This window comes from Danio rerio, chromosome 21, assembly GCF_052040795.2.
Source record: "Danio rerio strain M-AB ecotype USA chromosome 21, GRCz13ab, whole genome shotgun sequence".
Classification (NCBI taxonomy): Eukaryota; Metazoa; Chordata; class Actinopteri; order Cypriniformes; family Danionidae; genus Danio; species Danio rerio.
This window is the reverse complement of record NC_141041.1, coordinates 26,907,501-26,924,116: the sequence shown is the minus strand read 5'-3', so window position 1 is coordinate 26,924,116 and position 16,616 is coordinate 26,907,501. Positions and strand designations below refer to the sequence as shown.

At 36.1% G+C, this 16,616-nt stretch overlaps 2 protein-coding genes across 7 annotated transcripts in view; one reads left to right on the top strand and one right to left on the bottom strand.

Moving 5' to 3' along the window:
• Window positions 1-251: 251 nt before the first annotated feature.
• nlrc3l1 (NLR family, CARD domain containing 3-like 1) lies at window positions 252-10,934 on the bottom strand. Its single transcript, XM_087301368.1, has 7 exons — window positions 10,668-10,934; window positions 9,822-10,011; window positions 8,254-8,355; window positions 7,576-7,671; window positions 5,499-5,628; window positions 5,156-5,396; window positions 252-3,143 (listed from the first exon to the last, which is right to left on the bottom strand). Exons 2-7 carry the CDS (start codon window positions 9,965-9,967, stop codon window positions 1,573-1,575), a joined length of 2,286 nt encoding a protein of 761 aa, XP_087157494.1. The 5' UTR covers window positions 9,968-10,011; window positions 10,668-10,934; the 3' UTR covers window positions 252-1,572.
• Window positions 9,917-16,616, top strand: part of cnksr2b (connector enhancer of kinase suppressor of Ras 2b) — a 109,061-nt gene continuing 102,361 nt past the window's right edge. For 2 of the 6 annotated variants that reach the window (XM_087301363.1, XM_087301362.1), the window contains exon 1: window positions 9,917-10,106. In XM_087301363.1, coding sequence (XP_087157489.1) covers window positions 10,064-10,106 — 43 coding nt within the window. In that variant the 5' untranslated portion in view covers window positions 9,917-10,063. Of the gene's footprint in view, window positions 10,366-15,952; window positions 16,447-16,616 lie in introns of those variants that run through there. The other 4 variants (XM_087301365.1, XM_087301366.1, XM_087301361.1 and 1 more) reach the window with 2 other exon arrangements.

Here is a 16,616-nt window from a genome sequence, read left to right as displayed (position 1 = left end):
CTCTTTAAATCCACCAAAATGCCACTATAGTCATACAGTGAAGAGCTATAAAATGTTTATATGCACAGAATTGATCGTACAGTGTGCGTGTACGTTAAATCCACATTATCTTTCAGAATTGGAAAATATGAATCCCATGCTTAGTTCTGAACATAAGAACACACTTTTCCTTGTGGCAAAGAATTCGTCATTTTACTAAGCAATCCTTGGCACTCACTATTCTCAAGAGTAAAGACTTTGGACATGACTGATGCTCTTTCATATGATTAACAGATTTATTGGTGGCATTGTTTAGGGCTGAAACCTGACACCATTCTGTACACTATTTCAAGATCATTTGCAAAAATTTCACATCTGAAGCATGTGTATTTTGTGCATGCATTCATTTCTCTGAATCACTTATAAGCACTATTGTGAAGTGGCTATATATTACATAAAGAATAGTTTCAAGGCAACGTTTTATAAATGAGGCCCCTGGGCTTCAATGAAGCATTATGAAGTCATTGGCAAGTCTTTTCAGACTTCAATTGTTCATTCTAGATGATGTTAAACCCAGCTAAATGGTTATTTTTAATGTTAACATAAACAGTCTGATAAATAATTTGGTCGATATATTAAAGCTGATAAATTATAACTGTACTTTATTTTTTGTAGAATGGAGTTAACAGACTATAAAGGTAAAAAAGAAACAGTGCTTTCTTTAGTTCACATAATTTCTCTCACCATTTAACATTTTTACCCAGGGTTGCTGTAAGGTGGTGAAGTTTAGAACAAATCTATGGTCCCAGACCAAAAAGAACCATGAATGTAAACTGTTGGCCCTTTAGCATCTAATCATATTATAGCTTTAGCAATAACAAAAGCAACCCTACACCACACAAAGGTTTCGTAATCCTCTAAATGATAAGTGTAAAACACTTCTTCACCCTTGATTAAAAGCAGTGTTCACAGTGATTTAAGTACAGTGTGAAAAGCCCTAATGCTTTTGGGAGATGAACTTTTGGATGGTTGAAAACATTCATAGCTCATTTTTTCTACCACCACACACCTTTGGTATAACGACTTAAGACCTGCTCACACTGTGATTTCAACTACGATTTGGTTATCTTAGTAAAATTTAGGAAATACTAAAAGATTCCTGTAATCCTAGACTCAAATCTGTGGACTTTGATCATTGGTTTGACATGTTTACTGACAGCCGCTTAACAGATGCGATCAAATTTTCCCTTAGGTTCTAGCATTTTTAGAAGATTTGAGATACGTTCACGTAGTGTGACTTTAGTTACAACAAGCATCAAAGCAACAACCAAGAGGAGTGCAGAATGAACGTTACACCTTCAAACCAGTGCTTTTTTTAATTTAATTATTGAGGCATGCTGTATGCAAAATTACTGCATTGTTGTTCAGTCTGAACTTAGATCTTAGAGTGTAACATCGGAGTCATTTTTGTGCAGTCTGTCATGTGGCAATCGTGTGGGATTATTAAAAATCAGACTGTGTGAGCCGTGCTTTAGGTTCATTTGGTTTAAGTTCATCATGGGACTCTTTTTACTCAACACTTCAGTGCTGCGGTTATGGGTTAAGTTCATCAATGCAGCGCATAAGGGTTTCATGTTTCTCCGCGTAGTGTCCTTCTTTGATTTTCTTCAAGATGAAGCGAGTGGTCTCATCGCGTGCGTGCTGGCTAGAGCTGCTGGAGATCTGCAGGAGGCTCTTGAGCACCTCCTGGTTGGCCTCTACAGACAAACCCAGCAAGAAGCGGAGAAAGATATCATAGTTGCTATTCTTGGTGTTTAAAACTTTGTCAACTGCGCTCTTAAGCAAGTCTGTCAAGGAAACCTTTAAGACCTTCAGCTTGCTCGGATCAAGAACGTTCTTCCCATGTTTCCTGTAGCAGTAGAAAACATGAAGAGCCGCAAGGTACTCCTGAATGGTCGGATGAGAGAAGCAGCTCACCTTCTCTGTGTAAATCATGTACTTCTCTCTGTAATACTCAGAGCAGAGGCCGGTGCAGACGATGGCAGGGTACGACTCCGGCAACTCGATCTCTTCCCAGTGCTCTTTCTCGATCTGAAACACGTTCTTCTCAAGCATCCCGTACGCCAGCTTTGCAAGCTTAAGGAGCAAAATCTCAGAAGTCAGACCACTGGTGTGTTTATTGGGGTTGTTCAGCAGTTTCTGATCACACATTTTAGTGTGAAGATGCAGCATGGTGGTGTACAGACCGGTCAGTGTTTTGGGCAGCTCTGCTGAAGATCTGACCAACTGACGCTGAAGCACTTTAGATGCCACCCAGCAGAAGAGCGGCGAGTAGCACATAATAAACAGCGTCTTTGAAGACTTGATGTGAGCAATCACCTTCTCGGCAAGCTCTCCGTCTGGGATGGTCTTTCTAAAATAGGCCTCTTTCTGATCATTATTGAAGCCACGAACCTCCATGAGCTGGTGGACGTGTTCTGGCGGGATCACATCTAGAGATCCTGCTCTAGAAGTGACCCACACGCTGGCGCTATACAGCAGGTTCCCTCTGATGAGATTGGTCATCAACACTTGCACATTCACAGGCTTGGTCAGATCACAGCAATATACTGTTCTCCGGAAATTAAAGAGGATTTGAGTGTCATCCAGTCCGTCACATATGAATAGTACAGGACAGCCTTCGAAATCTAGAGTGTCTATTTCCTTCATCTCTGGATAAAATGTGCTGACTAGAGTAAGGAGGGTGTACTCTCCTTCTAGCATCTGATTCAGCTCCTTGAATGGCAGAGGAAGGACAAAGTAAATATTTTCGTTGACTTTCCCATCCACCCAGTCGAGGATGAAGCGCTGCACAGCAAACGATTTACCACATCCTGGGACTCCTCTGGTTAATAATGACCTGACATGCCTTGACCTCTCATTACCAAGGGGAAAGATTTCCTCTCTGGCTATTGGTGTTCGGTTGACTTTTCCCGTCTCTTCGAGCTGTTCTATCTTAGATCTGAACTCGTGCTCGCTGTTCACTGATGCATTGATGCCATCTGTGATGTAAAGATCTGTATAGACCGACTCAAAGGGCACTGGTTGTCCTTGTTGACTTAACCCTTCGTATACCATCTCATACTTCCTCTTAAGTGACAATTTCAACTCGTAGCGCACTTCGTCTGCAAAACATTAAAAATGAAACTCATTAAAGACTAAAGGTATAATGTACTGTGGGTCTGTATACACTTAATACATTAAGTACATCCAAGGCAGATTACATTCAGATTGCACCAACCACTTCAGGAGTTATCCTGGTATCAGGAGTTATACCTGATATCACCATATTCTTAAAGGGTCACGAAACACATTTTTGGGATGTTGACAGTCATATATATGTGCCACATTGCTAAAAACACTTTTAGTAAAATGTATTATTTTTGCGTTGTTTAGAGAAAATCTGTCCGTCTGATTTGAAAAGAAAATTTTTTAAGCTATTTCACGGCCATGCGATCATTGTGTAAATTCCAGAGTGGAAATTGGCTGTATATACCGGCTGATACAAAGTGACGTCATTTTAGTTTTCAGCATGTCTGTTCATTAAATCATGAGAAAGACTTGGGTCGAACCAATCAGCATGCTCTATAATGAATAATGCAACTTATGCAACTTAATATGCATGATATAGCTTCTAAGACTACTTTTACCTGTTACTCTTCAGAGAGACGCTGCGTTATGTTGCCAATCGTAATTCAAACAAGTAGTAGAAGAATTGTTTGGAGACATTGATCGTCAGTGTTGCGTTTATAAACATGCTGCAATGAAGGTTTTGTTTCCATTTCTCCGCGATGAGAGCATCGCTCATGTGTGGATCCAAGACATTGGATTACAGTGGTCTGCTAACATCAGGGCTTAATTTGTGCTGGAACACACCGGATCTGCCACCTTTAAAATCTCATCCGGCTCCTCATTTTACCGATCCCCCTCCTCAACTGCCCTCCTCCCCATCTGCTGTTCACTTTCACTTTCTTCTGCAACTTCCCAACTCTTCACTTTCATGCGCGGCACCTTTCCATCCTCGGGTAACATGCCAGATCACTGACCCCAATGTGTTTCGGGACCTCACAATTTACCAATTCAGCACTGGCTAACATGCAAAAAAATATGTTTGTAAGGAACAGAGCTTTACGCATATAGAAATGGTGAAATCCAGATTTGCCACTCGTCTCCTTTTAAAAAAAGACGCGGTTCCAGTTTGTGTTGATATTCCTGTCTCTACATATTGGATAAGTGTGTGATCATTGTTCTTTGTTTATGTTTATTCAGATGGCAAAGTTAGTTAGTATCGTCAGCAATACTCTTTCATTTTTTTAAAGACATACCTTAGCCAAAATGATTTAGTTACTAAGTTTACAGTAATATCACTACAACATTATGGACTAAACATCCTCTACTTCCACACAGCTCTCAGATCTGCTCTCTGAATCACTGTCTATCTTCCTTGCACCTGTGTTTGTGTTGCTGGTGTGAAAATCAGCTGTTGTCCATGTAATAAACTCCCCTTTTCATGCAAACCCTACACTCTTTCGCCACTCGACACTCCCACCTGAACAAAACTGGACTCACCCCCTTTGCTGACTTTTTTTTCAAACTAGAGGTGTGAATAAGGTTTCATGGCCATTTAAACTTTATTCTTTGTCATGATCTCTTCCTTCCTGCAACCAATTGCTTCTTTCCAGTCCCGTTTAACCATTGGTTCTCCTTGAACCATCGAGGTTGCAGCTCACTAACAGTGGAATGTTTATTTCTTACAGCCATGAGGTCATCACCCACATTGTTCTCTTGAGTCCATGGTGACGCCTGAAAATATTAGTTATATTTTGTTTTGGTTTATCTGCATGCTTTTATTTGTATCTTAAGAGTTTTATATTGTTGTTGTGTTTGATATGGTTTAATCTTGGGTACTATTTTTTCAGCACTGTGGTACAACACTTGTTGAATTTAAATGTGCTAGATAAATTAAAATTAACTTGGTGTTAAAATGCATTTTCAGTGATCCGGTCACAAGTGGTCAGCCATGACACATTACAGTTTCGCAAGAGCGGTCAAAGAGCTTTTCTTTCTTCTCACTGGTAACAATTATGGTTATATTTCGGCTAAAGAATCAGATAATAAATTCAGTAACAGAACTTACTTCTTTTGCAAAGCCCTTGCAGATATTCAGACAGCTTCTTTAAGTTCAAAAAATGAAGGATTGCCAGCGTGATCTTCATAGACACCTCAATATCACAGAGCTCCAGCATCTTATCCACTAGATCCACAATATCAAGTCCGTCCAAGGGATCACGGAAGCGTTCTGGATATCGGTCCCACAGGAGTTTCTTGAAGACCTTTAATTCGTCCTGTGCCAGTTTCTTTAGGCAGATTGTGAGGGCCTGAGATAAAGCACAGAATGTTTTCGCAACTCTTCGTTAAAGGGATGCGTGAAAAACAGGATGTATGGCTTTAAATGGACTGTGAATGATTGTAAGCCTTACATTGAAAGCGAATGCCACAGTCATTGCAGGATGCCTCTTCTCATTTGGATCCACTTCCAACTCGGGTTTAACAGGAGGAGGTTGATTTTGTTGTTTCACAGTTGCTTCCCTCTTGCTCTTTTTCCGTACACTTAAAACAAAAAGTACAAATAAAAGATATTTAGGTGACAACAAATGAACACTGTCCTACTGTTCAAAGTTTGGGTGCTGCTGAGATTTTTAAATGTTTTTTAAGAGAAGTTTTATGCTCACCAAGGCTAAATTTATTGATCAAAGCAGTAAAGTTAATTATAATTTCAAATAACCTTTTTCTATTTTATTATATTTTCATGTCATTTCTTTTCGAATTTTCGAAATCATTACTACAGTTTTAGATGTCACATGATCAATCAAAAATCCCTCTTATGTTGATTTGATGAATTATTATTATAATTAAGAATTTCTGAAAACAGTTGTGCTGCTTAAAAGGTTCTGCCTGAGCAATTTATTTTGAGATTTTTTAACATATTTTGTGTGTTACATGATAATACACAACATAAAAGCTCAAAATGATCATGTTTTATTTGTTAGCTAATTTCATCGTCTGGGTTTAAAATATTTTTTGGGGTGGGATCAAAATCGATGACGTAACACTGATCTGCCTGTCCAGTGGTGATGTGTTGGTTTCTCATTATTATTCATAGCGGAAAATTCTTATCCTATGAGAAGCCTGCTTCATTGGCACCAATAGCCTACGGGTTAATGCGGTGACATATAGCACCATGGTGCTCATAGTGACCCGAGTTCAATTCCCGGCTTAAAGTCCTTTGCCGACTCTTCCCCTCTCTCTGCTACCAACTATTTCCTATCAATTCTCTGCACTATTCTATCCATTGTTAAAAACAAAGAAAAAGAAGAAGACCCTGCTTCTTAATTATTCACAGGGCTTAATTTGCCCTGGAACAAGCTGGATCCGGCATCTTTGAAATCTGATCCGGCACCACCCTGATCTGTTCAGGGACCTCGCAATTTACAAAAATAACCACTGAATATTCATGACTGCATGTGCTTTCCGTAGGCAAGGCAAACCTGCCAGGCAGTGAGACTTTGACTGAACACGGCACATAGTATTTAACCGTTTATGAAGGGTTGTATGTGTTTGTTTCCATGATTCACAGGGTTTGTTGCACGTTTTTCCCCGCAATTCTGCCAGGGCTGATACAGTAAAGCTGTATGTGTGGAGCAAGCACTTTTGTCAAGAGAGCTGTACGAGAATGAGAGAATGGCGGACTTTGTCTTTTATCAGTTAAGTTCCTTACCATTCAGACACATCACCTATATCTGTGCTGCTGTGTTCGCTTTGATCGCTCCGGATTACTGGCAGGGCTAATGGTTGAAATAGACAAGAGATGTGCTGCACTGCTTTCCACTGTGTCTGCATTCAGACCCAGGGTTTATATAAACATGATTATATTTATAATGGTATAAATAAATTGTGGGTTTGTATAGACCTATATGAAATTATGAATAACAAATGTAGCAGGACATTAAATTGCTGTATATTTCTTTGCATTTTAACTTTGTAAACTATAAAATCATGGGTCTCTTTAAGGTTTGTCTCTCATTTTGTGAGCCAACTGTTTGCTCCCCTATTTTCCCTGTTCTGCAGGCCACACCCACTCCTCCCTTTGCTCGCAGCACTCCATGCCCATAATAAAGCATTTGTTAAAAGCATTCTGAGGAAGACTTGAACCGAAAGAGGAGGGGTTCATTTTTATGTTACTGACCCCAAACCTTTTATTGGCAATGTTAAAATTATATTAACATTAAGGATGAAGTGAAAAATCTAAACATAAAAAAATCCTACTAAATGTATTTTTAAATTAAATAAATATAGATGAATGTTTCAAATAAATGAATATTAAATCAATAAACAATCCTCATATCCAAATGTTTAAAGGCATTAATCAGTATAAACAACATCTGCCAGTCTTAAAATGACTCAAAACATAATATAAGACCTTTGAATCGTAAACTAATAAGCATGGTTATGGCTCAACTCAAAACAGTAGAGATGCATCATGTGACTTTGGCTGACCTTTCTCCAGCTTCATCTTCCATATTCAAGTCTTCATCATCACTAATAAAGGAATCACTGCTAGAAGCAGATGAGTCTCGTCTGTATAGCTGAACCCTGTGGAAAAAGTTAAACTCTTATCTTGGCCAACCAGACTTACGAGAATGACAACCTAAGCCACAAGCACACAGAGAACAAAGTCTCTGATCTCTCTCTAAAAAAACATTCTACAGTAGGTGTCATTTTAATTGACTGCATATGCTACATATGCCACTGCTAAACCCTAAATCCTTTCTTTAAAATGCTGTTACACTTTATAATGAACATACAGTAATACCTGTGCCAGCTATAAAAAAATCGAGAGATCAGGACTTTTTCTTTAGATTTAAGATTTACTGTATGGTTATGCTGGAGTAAAACATATTAACATTTAGCTTTTTTTCCTGTAAACTTCAGATGACATTTCATCCAAATTCAAAATAAAGCAATGTCATTTTAGATGCATTTTCTGCCAAAATAAGCTGTAAATGATCATGCCCATTAAAGAATAAAATATATTTACATTTTACTCAAACCAATATATGTAATAAATTTAGAGAAACTGAATGCTCAAGTGGCCTCGAGATTTTTTCAATAGATGTAAATAAAACTGCCCCTGAGCTTATATCAAAACAGTGAATGTCGCTGATGAAATCTTACTGTGTGCGAGTCGGTCCATGCTCTTCTCTTGTTTCTGACCAGCTGTTACTTTCCATGGAGTTGTAACTGGATGCAGGCGACTCTGCTCTCTCCACATATTGTCTGGTGAAAAATACGAATTTTTGATTGTGTCATTTATTACATACAAGAGACTGTAAACTAAAAGTGAATGGGTTGCATCTAACTACACGTACATAAGGCAACACTAAACTTAGTAAATAGGTCAAAGACACAATGTTCCATTTTGGAGTATGCATCAAATTAAACTTAGAAAGAGATTTATACATAGAACGCATATTAAATGGAAGTGGAAATTTTTGGAAACTTTAGTAAAAATCTATTTTAATTGTTCTATCGTCATTTAGTGTAAATGTTATATTATGTATAGTAGTCAACATTTGAAGTGGATCAAAACATTTGATCAAAGTTGTCCTAAAACTATTTGAATAACACCCATTCTTGTCTTAGGACAATTCAGAATTTTTTTTTCAAATGTCGACTATATACACTATTGTTTTTTTTTTCTCCATGTTTTTATTTTTTAAGAAAATTATTCTTTTCATCAAGGTGGCATTTATTAAATGTTAAATTTAACAAAAAACTGTTAAATTGTTAAACATTTATTCATTAAATATATATTACTTTTTGTAGTTTATATTAAATTATTACTCCAGTCACTATTGCATTTATTACTATTGCCATTAATAATAGTAACAATCATTAATATTAAAATGATTTCTGAGGGATCATGTGACTGAAGACTGGAGTAATGAAGCTAAAAATTAATAATTAAAATGACTGGAATAAATTATTAAATTAAATTATAAACTACTTCTGAACAGTTGTTTTAAAGTGCAATAACATTTCAAAATTTGAATTGCATTTTTGATTAAATAAATGCAGCCTTGGTGAGCAGGAGAAGCTTATTTTAAAACATTTAAAAATCTTTCCGACCCCAAACCTTACGGTAGTGTGTATAGCAGAACCTGTATATATACAGAACCTGTTACAATATATTATTGAATATAAAGCAACAATCAAAAAAAAAAACAAAAAAAATATATATATATATATATACATACATACATATATATATATATATATATATATATATATATATATATATATATATATATATATATATATATTATAAATTATTAAACACCTGAGAAATGGCCAAGACAAGTTGGTTAAAACTTAGTAGTTTTAAGGTTTAAGATAACATTTAATTATAGCTTTCTATAATTAATGAGTCTTTTAGTGTTATCAAATAACTCCTGTCCTAAAATGCCTGACAGGATTTTTATACTACTGTTATACAATGCCATTTTATTGGTTAAATGTGTAAACTGTTTTAATTTCTATTATGTATGAGTTGTTTGTTTTAACACTAAAACGGAATATTGTATTGTACGTTTGTTTTGTGTTTGAAAGCGGCGTAATCTCACCAGCAGGTGTCGCAAATGAACCACAGAACATGCACGCGTCTAAAATGAACATCAACATGGACATCAACTGCTGAATCATACCACCCCACCAATATCATATTACCAAAAAAGCCATATTACCCCACAGGATCGGAGTATCCCAGAGAGAATGGAAGTGTCCTCTCAGGAAGAACGTCCTCTTCATCCCCATTTTCACTTCCGAATGCGGAAGCCCCGATTCCTAATGGCAGACTGTTGTCTGACGCCATGTCCACGTCGTCGTCCATGTTTTGCTATTTAATCTTCGTTTGTTACAAAACTGATGATTACCCTGTTAAGAGAGATGCGCAGATTACCCTTATTTGCCTTTTTGTGAATAAACCATGCCTCTTCTTGCAGGAGGGCTGCAGACTGCAGTGCTGCGACGTGAGCATTAAAACTGAAGATGTTTGTTATATTAGGGCTTAACCCTTTCTATACCACACACACAAGTAATGTTTTAGTCCCCTAATTTCTGATGCCAGTTGCAAAAATGGCAGTTTAGTAACCGACAGACAATCATGAACTGCCTACTTATGTCTGGGCTTACTTATAAACGTACAGCAGAGCACTGTAACGTGCTGATTTACTTTTGGCGTCACGAGTTTTTAAGATGTTTCCAGCAGTGACAGAAACGCTGTTTGAGGTAAAGAGACTTTTTACCTTAGTTGTTCTTGTTAAAACAGGTTGGACCGGTTCAGTACTGTTTACTTCATAAATATGCCATGAATGGTACATTAACATGCCTATTAATGTGCACAACAACAACAAAACTAGCTAGTTACGTTGAGAAAAGTCCATGTGTCCTAATATTTAAAGAAACTTTTTGTTCAGCAAACGTTAATCATATGGCCTTTTTGATGTCTTTTGGACACACAGTTTATGTTAATAAGAACTTTAAGCCTACATTAAAGTATAGCTATAGCAGCTGTCTATTAATAAACTTACCCGTGTTTGTTGTTTATGTCTTTAGCAGTGTTTCTGCCCTCTCCTGTCGATCAAGCTTAGTTCGCATAAAATTCCGGAAATCGACGCTAACCCGGTTGGTTAACTAACGTTAGTGCATTTTTGATGATTTTTCCATAAACTGTTTTCCATTAGGATAAATTGTGAACTCGTATGATACTACAGACACGTGTATATTAAACTTTACTAGCGAACCTACTGCTACGCGCTGCTAATGTGTCTGATAAGAATCACTTTCGATTTGAAGTTGTTCACTTCCTGGTTTTCTTAAAGAAACTGCAGTCAAAATATTTAGTGACGTACAGTTGAAGTCAGAATATTTGCCCCCCTGAATTATTTGCTCCCTTGTTTATCCCCACTTCTATACAGCTTAAAGTGACATTTAAAGGCTTAACTAGGTTAACTAGGCAGGTTAGAGTAATTAGGCAAGTTATTGAATAAGGATGATTTTTGTTCTGTAGACTCAAATGAAAATATAACTTAAAGAAGCTAATAAATTGGACCTGTAAATGTTTTTTTTTTAATAAATTTTTTTTTATTCAAGTCGCAATAATACAAATAAGACTTTCTCCAGAAGAAAAAAATATTGTCAGACTTACTGTGAAAATTTCCTTGCTCTGTTAAACATTATTTGGGAAATATTAAAAAAAAAAACTTTAAAGGAGCTAATAATTCTATCTTCAACTGTAGATTTTGTAGTTAGCCTAGCTTACAAACAGTCTAGTCCTCTATTTTACTGGCAAAATGTTTTATACACAAATTCAAATTTGTGTCTATAAAGCACGTTTCTAATTTTTTGTAAAGATTTTAAATAATATTTGGAGACAATCTCTACCTCCAGCAATGTTTTAAAATTGATACTGTACATTTTATGTATCTTTTCTATAATATTCATATGACATTTTTATATGTGACCTTTTATACATCACTGTGATCGTGCTTTAAGATAACTTTAAAATGTTCTATTGTAATTTATATTACCTCTGGCTTTATTGTTGTTTCTCTTTTTGTTTTGCTATGTTCTGCTTGTATTTATTTATTTATTTTTGTAGGATTTATCACTTTTTAGTATAAATTTGTACTCTTGTTGAAGGTTCCAATAAAAAAAAATAAAAAAAACAGTTTAGTACTCATAGCCGATGTTGCATGCTAAGCAGATTTTTTTGAAATTTTATCATTAGTACACTGGTTTTGTGTTTGGAAACGACTTTGTTTGTTCTTTATTCAGTAAATAATTAAATGGTTATTTTTAGCCTGTATCTCCACAATCCTTATTTTTTTACAATGAAAAATAAAATCTGGTATTGAATTTATTCTTCAATGTGGAAGTGCGTCAGTTTTCACAATTGTTATGGAACTTCCCATTCAGTCCCTTATGGGAAAAATGACAAAAAGAATAATAAACGGCAGAAAACGGTCAAACCCCTCGCTCTACAAACAAGTGTGTTCAAAACTACACACAAAAAGTATAATAATATATAAATAATAATATAATAATAATATAAAAATATCATTTACAACATCAAGCTGCATAACTAGCTGTTTTTAACATCTAAAAATCAATGGAAGTGAATGAGACCGGAAGTGTTGAGCCAAAAAGATTCCAATGGCTGCGCCCGCTCTTAAGAATACGGTCAACAGGACATTATTAATTTTTTGGACATTTTTGTAAACATTATAGCTCAATGCAATGCAGCTCAACATTTTAAATACAGTATGGACCTTATTCTTTCATGTAAGATCAGGCACAGCCATTGGAACCTAACTAAAAAACATTTCTGGTCTCATTTACTTCCATTGATTTTTAGATGTTAAAAACAGCTCATTAACTTGCTTAATGTTGAAAGCTTGTATTTTCTTTTTCTTTTTTATGCATGGTCATAAACACAATTGTTTATGTGTTAATTGTTAACTGTAGAGCAGTTTTAACAGTTTACTGCTGTTTATTATTCTTAGTCTTTTTTCCTATAGGCAAATAAATCATAAGTTCTAAAACAATCACAGAAAAGAGCTTACCTCCCAATTGCACATAGACTGTGTATTTTTTTTATTGGACAGTATAAATAGTTTATAATTTTACTAGACTGTGTAAATTTATTGTATACTGAAGAGACCTGAAGCCTTGAATCAGAGATATATTGGTTAAGCTAAATTCCAACAAAATGCAGGTTTGAATATGACATATAATCATTAACAACATGTAAATATGTATGTACCATACTGTAAGAGTCATAAAACATAAAAAGTTCTTTGAGATTATTTGGATACTGGTTATTGGTAGTCACCCCAAATTATTAAACGTGTGTATGTGTATGTATGCAGATTTATGTGGTTTACAAGGACACACAATTGTGTAATAGATTGCATATCTATTAATGTGGTTTACAAGAAAATTTTCTTGTAATTCAAAACGCTTAAAATCATATTTAACAGTCTTTTAATATTTAGACTTTGCCACACGTTTCCAGGGTAGGGGTGGGGTACGACCCTTTAAAATGCATTTGTTACTGTATCAAATACATTATGAGAGCCTTCGTAAACCACCAGCATGTGTGTGTACATGTTTTTGTGACATATCAGGCTACAAGTTAGTATAATGACATGGGTATGACACAGTTATTACAAGCTCAAGTCAAGTCGAGCTTGATTGTCATTCCACTACATGTGTTTATTAAATTATTTAATAATAATAATAAATTATTATTATTATTAATATTAAAAGATGTTTTAATCCTTTTTTTCATAAAGGACAAAAATGCACACAGTTTCTTGTAGCGTTGTGTAAGGTGACATAAAGTACAGTTTGTACAGTATAAGAATGTCCTCATAATTCACAAAAACAAATTTGTGTGTGTTCTTTATATTTTCTTTGTCTTCTTACTGGTGAATTGTACAACTTTGTTTTCTTCCCTCCCCTAAACAATGCAAAAATCAAATGCTATAATTAATAGGGGTCCCTTTTTACAATTTCTAAGCACCACAGGGTCATTAGTCTAGAAAAAGGGTTGAAGAACCTTGACTTATGCTCCTTTTGACAGCGCTGTGCTGAAGGATCCTGATCCCTGTGTTGTTTCTGTTTCTGAAAGGACTGAATTCCCGCTGTGAAAGGCGCTGGTCTCATATGCTGTAGATTTGTTATAGTTGTTTAAGCCCCCGACTCTCACTGCAGATGGCGGGTCTTAATGGAGCAGCTCTTGAACCTTGAACCCTTCTCCTCCCCTTGTCCCTTAAAAGCCTCTTCTCAGTCTCTCCTCAATACCCCTGCAGGCTGCAAGAATCTCAACATCTGTCAGCAATGCTCCTTATGTTCCCACGAGAGGGGAAATTACTGTGAAATACGATCATGTTCTTTCATTTAGCTAATGATTGGATTGGATTGGTCATCAGTTTATTTGTAAAGTGCTTTGGTAAATTGGTGTTGAAAAATTTTTTTTCCAGTATAATCACAGTCCAGGGTGATATGGTGGCTCAGTGTTTAGCACTGGTTCGAGTCAAAAAAAGGTCTCTGGTTCGAATCAAAGTTGGCATTTATGTGTGGAGTTTGCATGTTCTTATCGTGTTTGTGTGAGTTTCCTCCAGGTGCTCCTGTTTACCCCTCAGTCCATGCGATATAGGTGAGTTGATTAAACTAAATTGGCTGTTGTATGTGTTTTTGTATTTGAGAGTGTATGGGTGTTTAGGGTTGTAGCTGGAAGGGCATCTGCTGTGTAAAACATATGCTGGATTAGTTGGCAGTTCATTCCGCTGTGGCGACCCCTAATGAATAAAGAAACCAAGCTGAAAGAAAATGAATGAATTAATATACACTTAATATACACAGAAATTTACCATAAAATAACAGACATTAAATTACAGAGATTTTCTTAAAATTTAATTTCTGGTAAGTTTCTGTAATTCCACCTCTGTTATTTTACAGTAAATTTCTGTAATTTAACTGTCGTTATTTTACGGTTTACTTTCGGCACCCCTTAGCTGCTGTAAATAAACCAATTTTTTTTTTATGTCAACATTGGCAACAAAAGATGAAAAATACTTTAAGGGGGAAATCAAAATTGAAAGTTAATACACCAATTCTTGATTTATTTAAATCAGTTCGAGTGAATTTTTAGTTCACCCAGAAATAAAAAATTTGCAATAATTTTCAAAATATAATTTTCAAATATATTTTTCAAAATAAAACTCAAACTGCTTTGAAACAAGGATGCGCAAATGCTGGCAGAAGTTTCATTTATTGGTGAACCATGTCTTTAACTCCTGAAGCTGAAGTTAGAATATTGGTATTGTGTTGTCTTAAAATGATTACATCCCAAAAAATCTCTAAATGACAACATTTAAAATTTTGATGGTTTCATTTTTTACTGAATAAATCTGAAATGGCTTTTTACTCAAACCACAGTAAATCCAAAGAACATCTTTAAATGGTTTCCTAATATAAAAGCTGCAATATATAGAGATGTGCTTACATTTATAGTTGCATGTCAGTGGTATTTTTGCTGGGCACTGTGTTTCTTTAAAGAAACAGGCTTAATTGGGACATGGTAGTGGCATGAAAGTCAGCCGAAGGCGCTGCATGTTTCCTCTTGAATGATCATGCACAAAGCCTTGACTATAGGTCATCTCAGTTCTGTGGATAGCAGGCGTTTAAAACACCTTATCAAAAGCTCATTTTATGGAAACTTTATTTTTAAATCATGCATTTAATTGCATTCATATTATTTGAAATGCATACATATTATTACTCTATTATATTGTGTGTTAATGTGTGTGCATCTAATCTATGCATGCTATTTTAGGTTCTCTCAAGAATAGAAACGATGCCATCAATTATTGATTCTTATGATGTTCAACACCCAATTTAATGTAATTTCTATAGAAGAAAATAGGATTTGAGACATTTTTAGGAAGTGGCAGTCTCAGTCATTCAGTTTTATTTCAAAATTTCCCCTGTATTCACCCTCTAATCTCCTTTTATGCATCAGAAAAGAACTACACTTCTCTGTGTCTTTAATCAACACATGATTGGTCATTAAATTGAAACGCATCTAATCTCTGAAATGAAAACGATGGGTTCGAAGTAAACAGTCGCTAATTTGATTATGCAAACACAATCAAATAATAGCGTTCGTCCCTCGGTGTTTATTTGTAAGCGTGTATTTAATACTGTGCTTTGCACACTGCTCAATTATGGAGATGTTTCCGCTGCTTGGCCCTCATGACGGCTCATTTGCCAGAGCCAACGACTGGCAAGAATGAACGAGGCGCGAGTCATACGAGTGTGCGCGAGGGGCGCGCGTGCAGACCACTGTTTACCGCGAACAGCTTGAGACGAGGCAAACAGCTGCGTGGATTCAGCCTTCTCTCTTATCTACGGCTCCACATATATACAAGACGAGGAATGGAAAATGTACAGACATCGCACCGTGAATGAATATGACAGAAATGAGGAAAAACCCTCACGCAAGACCCAGAGAAATCTAGCGTTTTCTTTCCTGACAGCTCGCTCACAAAAGACCAGAGCGAAGGAATGCAGAGCAATGCTTTGAACTTGAAAGACCACCAACGCTTCGTTTGCAAGAACCAAGGCAGAATTTGCAGGGTAAACATGCAGAGGATGAAAAACAGGCAGACATCCTTTTGAGTGTTTCTGAAGCGCTGCTTTCGCACCTTTATCTGGCACCGTCTGCAGAAACTTCCACAATGGCTCTGGTCATGGAACCTGTAAGCAGGTGGTCAACAAGCCAGGTGGTCGACTGGATGAAAGGTAAGCGTTTTAAATTCGTATGCATTTTGCTGTAGCAATGGATGAAATTACTGACTAGGGTCGCCAGTGCACATTGTTTGTGCTTTATGGTAATGAATGTATTCACATTGTCCATGATTTGCGTATTGCGTGTTTGGGATTTAATTGAACTCGTTTTAAAATAACGTCAC

Excerpts from the sequence above, each read along its gene's own strand:
- nlrc3l1 (XM_087301368.1), bottom strand. The coding sequence starts at position 9,967 with ATGGACGACGACGTGGACATGGCGTCAGACAACAGTCTGCCATTAGGA. Across the intron at positions 5,629-7,575 it reads GAAGATGAAGCTGGAGAAAG|TGTACGGAAAAAGAGCAAGA; the intron begins GTCAGCCAAAGT and ends TTTTGTTTTAAG. Across the intron at positions 5,397-5,498 it reads CTGTGGCATTCGCTTTCAAT|GCCCTCACAATCTGCCTAAA; the intron begins GTAAGGCTTACA and ends GCTTTATCTCAG.